This window comes from Fukomys damarensis, unplaced genomic scaffold, assembly GCF_012274545.1.
Source record: "Fukomys damarensis isolate Sample0158 unplaced genomic scaffold, DMR_v1.0_HiC HiC_scaffold_32, whole genome shotgun sequence".
NCBI lineage: Eukaryota > Metazoa > Chordata > Mammalia > Rodentia > Bathyergidae > Fukomys > Fukomys damarensis.
The window spans coordinates 33,022,985-33,034,437 of NW_022900944.1; the positions used below are offsets into that span (position 1 = coordinate 33,022,985).

The window sequence follows — 11,453 nt, forward strand, 5'->3', positions numbered from 1 at the left end:
AAAGAAGTTGAAAATTTTGAAAAAAATGCTAATACAATCACTTTAAATCTTATAGGTTCCCTAATTCAGAGCTAATCGCTACAATATTTTATAAAATTTAAAATTTTTAAAAAAATGTTTACCTAATGTGAGTCAGTACCTGAATTTTGTTGGTCTACTCATTAATATTTTTATCACCTTTTTTTAAAAATAGGAAATGAAGAGTAAAAAGGGAAAAGAAAAAAATGTGAGAGAATGAAAAGATGAAAATAAAGTGTTTGTAGATGGGGAGGAGAGGAGGGGGTGAAGGGAGGGCAGAGGTAAGGGGAAAAAATGAGAATCAAGACTTGTCATGTAGAGGTACAAGATCCCAACAATAAATGTAACTGTATTGTATCCCTAAAATGTACCAATAAACTCAATTAAAGCTGAAAAAAAAATAGGAAATGAAGGTAATAAAGTGTAGGCAATATAGTCACCATATTTTACCATTTTATCAGAAGTAGTAGTTTCCTGGTTGGTGTAAGATGGTCTGATTGTCACACTTAAATCTGATTCTCTGGCACTTGAATGATTGTCGTCATTTTCATCTGCCTTCGGGTGTTGCTAAGCAGCATTTCACTATGGCTCCTGCTGAGAAAATTTGCAGCTGCCTGTCAGCTCTGACTTATCTTGCCTGTTTAATGAGAATTATGGTCCTGATTTCTTTCCAGGCCTCTTATTCCTTTAGTTCACTGACCCCATGTTAGTTTGTGGGTGATTTATTTCTCCTGTGTTCATACCCATTCCCTGAAGACTTTTTCATCCAGATCTTATGTTTTTGTCTCAGAATGCTACTTCAAAGGGGAAATGGCCCAGAAACTGGTATGACTTTAGCTTTTGTACTTATCTTCCTTTACTGTTAAGGAACTGTGGTGTTAAGGTGGTATGAGAATGATTTGCCCCCCCCACCAAAAGAATGATTTGTTCCATTAAATTATCTTTCAGCTAAGAATAAAATGTATCAGAACAACAAGAATCACAAGCAAGCATTGAATTGTGTTTAGTAATCTTATTGATAATGTTTAGTAATCTAGTAATAATGTTTACATATTGAGACACACAGATAAGGATAAAGAGAATGTAATATATATAATATTGATATCTGAATTGGAATTATTAGCATGAAGTCATAGTTGATCTTTTTTCTTTTTTAAAAATAATTATTTCCTAGTGCAGATCGCTTTAGGTACCAAGAAGCAATAACAACCCAGGCATCCTTCATACCATATTATAGTTTCTAAATATCATATTCTACTACAAAAACAAAACAAAACAAAACTCTTGAAGCTCTTTGGAATAAAGGTTGAATTAAGGTCTGAGGTAAAAGTCATATAAGCTTCAAAGCAGCTTGTTGTGCCCAAGTGCGAGGAAGCTATCTGAGATTAACGGGGTTAAGTCAATAGAATTCAGGAACCAACTTGAAATGAGTCCTAATGGCCCCAGATAGGACAGTTGCAGCATTAAAAAGAATAACAGCTGGGTATAGTGACAAATGCCTGTAATTTTAGCACTCTAGGAGGCTGAGACAGAAGAATCACAAGTTTGAGCCCAATCCAGGCAATTTAGCAACTTAGTGAACCACTATCTCAAAATTTTAAAAAAGGAGGGAGGGGCTGAAATATAAAAAATAATGCTGATAATGGATTAAAGCACATCAACAATACTATGATATGAGGGGGAAAAAAACCTCAGTACATCAGGACATCTTTGGAGATTGTTAGGGCATCAATTCTATATTTTGTAAATTGATAATTAAGGGAAGGCATTAAACATTTATTTGCCTTTCCCATAGGAACTGTATTTCAGTATAATCAAGTAGTAAGTGAAGGAAACTTTTTCTTTACATGAGAATTGCAACCAAAAAATTAAGAGAGGGGTGCCGGAGGTGTAGCTCAGTAGTGTTGTGCCTGCCTGGCAAGTGCAGGGTCCTGAGTTCAATCCCCAGTACAAAATAACAACAATAATATAAAAATAAAAAGAGAAAGATAATTCTTAAAAAAGAGAAAGAAAGAAAATTACACTTTGGAACTCTAATGAAATAGTGGATCTAGATACCAATCATCCATGTCTACCAAAACTCTTAGATGGACTATGGATGAAGTACTTTATAATGAAAGTACTAGTTCTACAACACCCCAAGGAACTGATTGGTTCCCCTTCCAACATGTTATCATGAAAAATTTCAAATTTGAAAGAACATTTAGTGGGGCCAGGGATTTAGCTCAGTGGTTCAGCTGCCTGCCTTACAAGCGCAATGACCTGAGTTTGATCCCTGGTACCCCCCAAAAAACAGAAAGAATATTTAAATTCTTTTTATTTTTGCTTAACATGTGGATTTTGTTGTTTTATTTTGTTTGTAGTGCTGAGGATTGAACTCAGGGCCTTCCCACTTACCTACATCCCCACGAATTTTAAAATTTTGAGACAGCTAAGTTCCTCCAGCTGGGCTCAAACTTGGATCCCCATGCCTTAGCCGCCCAGAGAGCTGGGATTACAGGAGTGAACTACCACTACCACACCCAGTTTTAACATATATTAATTATTTATTTACTGAAACTTGTGTGTCCCCAGCCTGCCTAGAAAATATCATTACTGTTAGCTTTTTTTTTTTTTTTTTATTACTGAAGACTGAACCCAGGGCCTTCCTGCTAAACTGCATCCCCAAACCATTCCTACCCACCCCCTCTGCTTTTATTTTGAGACAGAGTCTTACTGAGTCACTAAATTGCCCAAGCTGGGCTCAAGTTTGGGATGCTCCTGCCCTGGCTTCCCAGAGTGCTGGGATTTATATGCGTGCACTGCCATGTCCAGCTGCTGTATCACATTTTTGTCTATTATTCATCCCTCCAGCCCACTTCCTTTTGGTAAATTTCAGCATTAATGGAGATAGCAGTATATGTCCCCCTAAATTTTTTTCTGAGGGGGTTTGAGACAGGGGCTCACTATGTAGGTGAGATTGACCTGGAACTCATTATATAGCCTAGGCTGGTCTCAAACTTATAGTGATCCTCTTGCCTCGGCCTCCTGATTGCTGGGATTACAGGCATGCGCCACCACACCCAGCTCTAAATATTTTAGCATAGACAGATCTTATATCACCATAGGTGGACAAGAAGATATTATGGACCTTCTCAAGTATTGCAGTAGGAAATATGCAAGCACTTAGGAAGTATTCTTATCCTGAAGCCAAAAAACAAAAATTTGAGCTGTTTTTGGTGGTGCACACCTGTAATCCCAGCTAATTAGGAAGCTGAGACAGGAGAATTCTAAGTTTGGGCCCAGCTGGGCAGCTTAGTGAGAGTGTGTCTCAAAATTTTAAAAAGGGCTGAGGATGTAGCTCAGTGGTAGAGCAACCCCCAGGTTCAAGCCCTGGTACCAGACCAAAAAAACAAAAACAAAAATTTTGAACCTGAACCTAATCAGGGAAGCACAGTAGAGCAGATGAAACAATGGCTGAAGAAATCCAGAAGGTGGGAGATTCTGTATCATATGTGGCTCAGTTTCTTCATCAAATAAATGGCATTTAAAAAGGAAAAATGAAGGCTGGGGATGTAGCTCAGTGGTGCTGGGCCTGCCTCACAAGCTCAAGGTCTGGAGTTCAAACCCCGGTAACGCAAAAAATAAATAAATACATAAATAAATAAGAAATATGAAATCAATTGTGGGAGACATTTTTTTTAACAGTCAAGGGCCAGGTATTAGATGGTATATTAAGGAATTTTTATTGGGTATAATTATATTTTGTTAGTTATGTAAAAAACAAATCTTACCTGTGAGAAATGCATGTTTTGAAGTATATGATAAAAGCTAACTTTTCTTTTTGATACCGGGGGTCAAACTCAGGACCTTTCACTTGCAAGGAACCACTGAGCCAAATCTCCGGCCCTCAATTTTCAATACAGTACGTTGGGATTGGCGTATTATACATATGATGGTGCAGAAAGGAATGAGGCACACAATGGTCTGTGTACTGATCATGACCCTGCACCAACTCCTGAGTCCTTTCTTTCCAAAATTATGAATTGAGGGCTGGCTTTATGCCACGTACTGTTCTGTGTACCAAGGACACTACAGTGAACAGATACATAGCTATACTCTCATGGAGCTAACATTCACATAGAGACAATAATCAAGAAAGCAAAGACACAGTGTGACAGGTGGTGATAATTCCTAGGGATAAAAAATCAAACAAGAAAAAGGGATGGTAAGAGGCATACAGCTTGAAATTGTGGCACACACTTGTAATCTGTACATTCTGCCAGGCTGAGACAGGAGTAGCCCAGCCTCAGCAACCTAGTGACTAGTGAGACCCTGCCTCAAAATAAAGAAAGAACTGGGGATATAGCTCAGTGCAAAGACCCTGGGTTTAATACCCAGTATCACAAAATAAATTAATTAAATAAAATAAAAAGGGCTGGTGATGTAGCTCAGTGTGAAGCCCCGGGAATCAGTCCTCAGTGCTGAAGAAGGAAGCAGAAGAAAACCAAAGAGGAATGTGGTAAGTAGGTGGCCATGGAGAGTCACACCCAGGACGTGACTTTTGAGCAAAGCCCTGAGGCAAGGGAGAAGAGACCTTTGAGATGCCTAGGGGGAGCTCCGGAGGCTGTACAGCAAGCCCAGATGCCCAGCATGGTAGGACCAGCGAGGAGCCAGCATCAGTACAGTGGAGTGAGCAACATTCCCTTATCTCTGCCATTTCAGGAAACTGCCACCCTTCGCTCCTTGCTGTAACTGGATCACTATAATCAACAGAGTACAAGTGGCTCTACATGGTGTTTTTTTCTTTTTCAGATGTTAAAAATTTTTTTGACATAGGTAACACATGCTCATTGTAAAAACATTTAAACAATATGAAGTGCACAATATATAAAGTAAGGGCCTCTGGTTAAAGACAGTGTGTTCATATATATGTTTACTCTCTCCCTCTGGAAACCACAGGAACCAACATAGCAAGAGAAAGGAGACAATAAATAGTAGAGAATAGCAGAATTTGGAAACTGGAAAATAGTAGCTGCTCGAGCAACTTGAGAAATTGGAAAGCTAAATGTCCATATGGAGAGAAGTCAAGAAACAAACCGCTATCCCTCAATGAAGCTGTTAAAAATTTTTTTTAAGTGCTGGGGATTTAGCTCAGTGGTTCTACCGACTACCTTGCAAGCACAAGGTCCTGAGTTCAATTCCCACTACCAAAAAAATTTTTTTTAAAGAAAAAGGGAAAAAAGGAGCTAGGAACTTCTCGATACAGAGCATAAGGAAGATTGGAAGCACCAGATAAGTACTGAAGATGGGGCCAAGTGTGGAGCCTACCATGGCTGGAAGGGCTGTGTGGGATTCAGAAGACCTTTGATTTCTTCCCTAACTTTGCACAACTGTCTCCTCTTCCCAGTGAAAAACTGGAGGGGCCAGGGATGTAGATCAGCGGCACTATACCTAGAGGTCCTGAGTTAAATTTCCCACACCAGAAAAAGAAAAGAAAAGAAAAACCAGAGGCTTAATCTCGAGTGACATTGAACCCAAAGGATGCTGGATTTGGGTGGGAGTAGCAAACTGAAAAACAGGAGGCTTATTGATGTCTACAAATTCCCACTCAGTTGTCAGCATTTTGGCACCAAGTTTATACATTCCCATGGAGTCATTAAGAGGGTTAAGTGAGTTAATACATGTAATGCATTCAGAATAGTGCCTCGTAAGTAGTAAATACTTAATATTATTATTAAACATCTAGATAATTAAAAATAGTTGCCTCTGTAGAGCCAGAATCAGATGGGAGGAAGGAGGTAGGGCATGGCTAGTTTTTGCTATAAACTTATAGGAACATTTAGCTTTTAAGATTATATGTCATTATAAAAAGTCTTAAGTAAAAAAAAAAGTCTTCCTTCTTTCTGCAACACATTTAGATTCTAGAATAGGCTTCAGTCGCATACCTATTCTTGTGGCTAGCAGCCCTACCAGAGTCACAGGAAATAAGTTGTAGGGGAAAGGGTGATGGTCAACTGGGTAGAGTGTTTTTGGTGTTACAAGAAAAAACAATTTTTTTTTTTGAAACAGGGTCTCACTATGTAGTTCAGGCTGGGCTTGAACTCTGAGGCAATCCTCCTGCCTCAGCCTCCTGAGTGCTGGGATTACAGGCATGTGCCACCATGCCTGGCTACAAGAAAAACTTTGAGGGAGAAGGTGTTTTATTAATGACAGTATGTAATAGGTGGCCATCACTTTCTAGTTAACAGCTTGTAGTTCTGTTTTGTTTTGTTTACGTGCATACGAAGTTTCTTTTTTCTTTCTTTCTTTTTTCTTTTTTGTTACAGAGGATCAAACTCTGGATCTTGTCCTTGTGAAGCAGTTGGTGGCACCACTGAATTAAATTCCTAGTCCCAGAGAGTTTCTTTCTTAAAAATGGAATCATGGGCCAGGGATTTAGCTCAGTGGTTCCACTGTCTGCTTCGCAAGCGCAGGGTCCTGAGTTTGATCCCTGGTGCCCCCCCCCCTGCAAAAAAAAAGAAAAGATCGTAATGCCAAGTGTGGTGGTCCATACCTGTAATCCCAGTACTCTGTGATGCTGAGCCCAGCCTGGACAACCAGTGACTTAGATCCTGTCTCAGAATTTGAAAAGGAATGAGATATAGCTCAGTGCACAGACCCTGAGTACAATCAATTCTTGTTTTGCATCCTTTAAAAAAAACTTGTGGATTTGCTACCTGCCTTGCAAGCTCAAGGGCCAGAATTCAATCCCGGATACAAAAAACAAAACAACAACAACAAAAAAAAACTGTGGAGAGAAACTTAGAAAAAAAAGTGGAAGGCTAGATAGTTCTATTCCAGTAACTTATCAATACTTGTGCTGACACAAAAGTTAAATATAAATAAAGGAATGTTTTAGAAAGCTCTTTGGAAACTAAGTGCCCCAAGATGGTAGGGGCAGCAGTTTCTCTAGAAGGGTCCAGTGTCCTTAATTTCTAGTATCAAACAGTCTTAGGGTTGGAAAGAGTGTTGGAGATTGCCAGAGCCAACATTGTTTCTTTCAGTAAGTGGAACTCTTAAATAATCTTTCCAGTTTCCTTCTTTGCTCCAAAAGACAAGTGTTAACAGGCCACTCTTTTGCTAAGCTTACAATAAAGATTCTAGCACAGCATGTGATTTGTCCAGAGAATTAAACATGCAAGCTTGCATGGTATTTAGAGGCTTATTATGACCTATCTCAGCCTTCCCATTTTCAAAATGATATCTTCTCTTTGAGCCATTAATCCTAAATATGCATGTGTGTGTGTGTGTGTGTGTGTGTGCGTACGTGCGTGCATGTATGTGTATGTCTGCTGTCGTTAATTCAAAGATGTTTTACTCAAGGTGCTTAATCCAAGCTCAAATGCTGCTGACCAAATTAATTCACTTAAAGCTTAGTTGTTAGCCAAATGCTATATGAAATCTTGTATGTGAAAATCTTAAGCCTTTAAAAATATTTAATATTTAGAAAATGACCCTGGATCACTTTACAGATTATTTAAGGATACTGGCTTCTAGATAAAATTGTACATCTCTACTGTTCTTTGTTTACTGGAATTAAGCTGTGAAAATGTGGGAGTAGAAAAGCCTCTTAGGAGAAAACCTCAGATCTTCTGAGATGGTCAAAAGCAGTTCATTTATTATAATATCATAGAGTTGATGTGAGAACTGAGATTGTACATATAAGACATTTAGGAGCTTCTGGATTGCTGAACCCGTGGAAGTCCCTAGCTCATAGAGCTGTCCTTGTGCTGTCCATCCTTTCATCTGGTTGTCTTCCATAGCCATTGAAATATCATTTATCATAAACTGTCAAATGTTAAAAACTTTTTTGATAGTATTTGGCACAATGCATGCTGCAGAGTAGCACATTATTCTTGGTGGTTCTTCCCGTCCTGCTATTGACAAAGAAAATGACATAGAAATAAGAAGTATGGAAAGCCGGGTGTGGTGGCACACGCCTGTAATCCCAGCACTCAGGAGGCTGAGACAGGAGGATCGTTGGGAGTTGGAGACCAACCTGGGCTACATAGTGAGTTCCAGGTCAGTCTCAACTACATAATGAGACCCTGTCTCAAAAAAACCAAAAAAAAGACAAGAAGTATGGAGAATGTTGAAAGTTTTGTTCCCCCACTCTTCACTGATTTTAATTTCCATTTTTCTGGTAGGTAGTGGACTTCGTAGCAGCCACACTGCAGAGAGCATGTGCAAGCCTGGCCCGTGAGGCAGAGAGCACCGTGGAGTCACAGACACTGAGCATGTCCATGGGGCTGGTGGCCGTCATGCTAGGAGGAGCTATTCAGGTGCGTTGTAGACATGAGCCAAACTTGAATGGAGGGAAAGAAAAGCAAAGGCCCTGCTGCTTCCTTTCCAAACCCTTGTGAAAAATGAGAATGGTTAGCGTACCTAGGAGAACAAGAATGAGCAAGTTAGACTGTTAATGAAAATTCTTTCCAAGTAGAAGCCTAGGAACGTGTACCACTTCCACTCTGTTACTCGAGTAGACTTCAATGTCAGAAGGGCAGGGTCCTTTGCTACCTGGTATAAGCCCAATGTGGAAACATCTGTCATCGTGTTTTCCATCTGATACAAATACTAGATGTGCTAGATTCTCTGGCACTAAATCTGCAAAGCTCAATCCTTGTTCTTGCTAATGTAGTCAATGGGAAATCCCCAGTGACCTGGTTGCTTAGGACTACATCTATTTTCAACAGCTCCATTTTAGCCCAGGATCCTTTGGTCAACCCACATCATGTAAGCATGTTAAAATATTACTTCTTGGGCCAGGGATCTAGTTCAATGGTTCTGCCGCCTGCCTCACAAGCACAAGGACCCGGGTTTGATCCCCGGTAGCAAAAAAAAAAAAAAAAAAATTGCTTCTTGCCACTTTTCAGTATGTATATCTTTTATATAGTTAACTTATAATTCTTGAAGTTTTTCATTCAAACATTGTTTATTCCATATTGCCATGTAATATATACTGAGTTAAGGGGCTGAAAATATAGAAATGGACAAAGCATACATAGTATGTATCCTCGTGACACTTTCAGTCCAGCAAGAAAGTCAAACACAAAATCACTATTCAAAAAATAATAATATACTTGGAATTGAATGAAGTACCTCCAAAGAGAGGTAGAGAGTAGCAAGAGAACATAACTAACCTAGGCTGAAAAGGTCTCTAGTGTAGAAGTATGAGTTTAAGCTAAGTCTCAAGGGATGAATAGGAGTTTGAGTGTATGTGTGTGTGATACAGATGGAGAAAACTGCCATTAAAAGAAACATTAGTCATAAAGGTTCAGAAACAAGAGGTTGGTGTACTTGAGACACCCATACAAGGCTGGTATAGCTGAATTGTAGGAATCTAGGGGAAGAGTAGCCAGCAAGGGAAAGGATAGGCAGGGGCTAGATCATGCATATGGGTGCGACTGGTTAATTATATGCTATGTTAGGTTAGGATAGTGCAAAAAAAGCAGAGTAGTTTTGATATAGGTATTATGAAATCCGACTGAAACCAGCCTGCTCATACCTTTGTATAGGGAACCCTCTGGAAGCAGAGTTTTGAGTTTGAGGATTCAAATTTGATTTGATTCTTGATACATTAGAATCTGCCTCTAGCCTGTCCTTAATGGTAAAATGAATTTTGTCTGGGACACTTGTTAATGTGAAGTCCCTTTCTTGGTAGATTTAATCAGCACCCTAATGTTATATTTGCCGTGTCATTTGAAAAAAATAATTTTTGTTTCAATTTCTAGAGCCATATTAGAATTGTCAAGTAGGATCCACAGAATAGTTTTTAAGTTGTATTGTTATTGGATTTAGCAGGCCTGATCTTCACCCTGTACTAGGAAACGAATACAGGACGTTGGACTTGCCAGGCAGGCACGGCACCGCTGAGCTGCATCCTGGGCCCCAGGCCTGATTCATTTTTATTTTTCTAATTGAATATTAATTTGAATAGTTTTTGTTTCCATAAGCTGAGAGTAAGCATTTTGTTTTGTTTCGTCTTAGTCTTTTGTGACAGCAGTTCACTGTTTAGTTCAGGCTGTCCTTGAACTAGCACTGATATTCCTGCCTCAGTCTCCAGAGGGCTGGGATTACAAGCATGCACCACCATGCCCAGCTTGTTTACTTTTTGTTTTGCTACTTCTCATGTAACCCTTATTCAGGACCACATTACGGATGAAAAATAAATGACATAAATGTACATTTCCCTTTGTAGAAGCCCACTGTTGAGAGTGTGCTGTGTACATTAGTTATTTTCTAAAAGAGACTCACCTGACTGATATAAATGAACAGCCTTTGCCTGTTCCTGCCCTCTTATGAGCTATCCTGACTCACTGACTACATCCTGAATCCCTCTGACTTTGCAGGTTGTTAAGTGAACTTACATGTCACTCCCTAAGGCTTTTGCCCTAGATATATTAATTTTGTTTTCTGTTTGAATCATATATTTCTGAGTGACTTCTGCTGTAATGCTGAGTTTTTTCTTTATAATAAGAAAAGAGTCATGATTCCGAATTATGGTTTTACTTTGCCATTATCAGGCTTTGTTTCAGAGTCCCACACATTGTGCTCTACCCCTGATAGAGATCATTGTTTTGGCTAATGAAACAAAATCTAACAGCATCTAAGCCTTTTTTTTCCTTTCCTTTCTAATTTATGTAATTAAAGTGATTATTAAAATATTGTGTCTGGGAAGAGAAGTTAATTTGGAGAAAGTGCATGTTTAAGACTGCTAACAAGACAACTCTAATTCCAAACTCATTTTCTAAATTTCAGTGTTGATTATCAGTAAAAGCATTATGTTGGAAACTCTTCCCTGTCCCCTCAGGAAGCAGTTTCTGTATGATGTTGCAGAGTCTATGAGTCCTGTCTACAAGAAGCTAAGGAGGGCACTCTAGACTTTTCTTCAGGAAAAACTAAGACCATATTATTCCAGGGAGGCAGCACAGTCTATGACTTAAAGGTTGGGTTCCTAATCTCACAGAAGGGTGTTCATTACTGGGAGACTAAAGGTGCATCTCTAAAGGGACAGGGTCTTCAGGTTTATCTTACGCTGTACTGCTTAGGTCTCAGAAGGTTTCTTTTTTTTGAGCCCAGGAAGCATGGAGCTACAAGCTACATCCTCAGCCTTTTTTCCTCCCAAATTTAATTTGAGACAAAATCTCAATAAATTGCCTAATCTAGCCTTGAACTTGTGATCCTCCTGCCTTAGCTCCAAGTAGCTAGGATTGGAGGTGTGTATCACCACACCCAGTTTGCTTTTGACTGGAAGCCATTGCTTAAACTCTTTAGTAAAAATAGTACCCTAGGCCGGGGATTTAGCTCAGTGACGCTGCTGCCTGCCTCACAAGTGCAAGGTCCTGAATTCGATCCCTGGTACCAAAAAAAAAAAAAAAAAAAAAAAAAAAAAAAAAAAAAAAAAAACCTGAAAC

The 11,453-nt window shown here is 39.2% G+C and overlaps 1 protein-coding gene across 2 annotated transcripts in view; it reads left to right on the plus strand.

Annotated features, from left to right (window-relative positions):
• Tango6 (transport and golgi organization 6 homolog) overlaps positions 1 to 11,453 on the plus strand; it is a 206,028-nt gene that overhangs the window by 54,677 nt on the left and 139,898 nt on the right. For both annotated transcript variants that reach the window (XM_010612333.3, XM_033757931.1), the window contains one exon: positions 8,187 to 8,321. In XM_010612333.3, the coding sequence (XP_010610635.1) occupies positions 8,187 to 8,321 (135 nt within the window). The remainder of the gene's footprint in view (positions 1 to 8,186; positions 8,322 to 11,453) is intronic.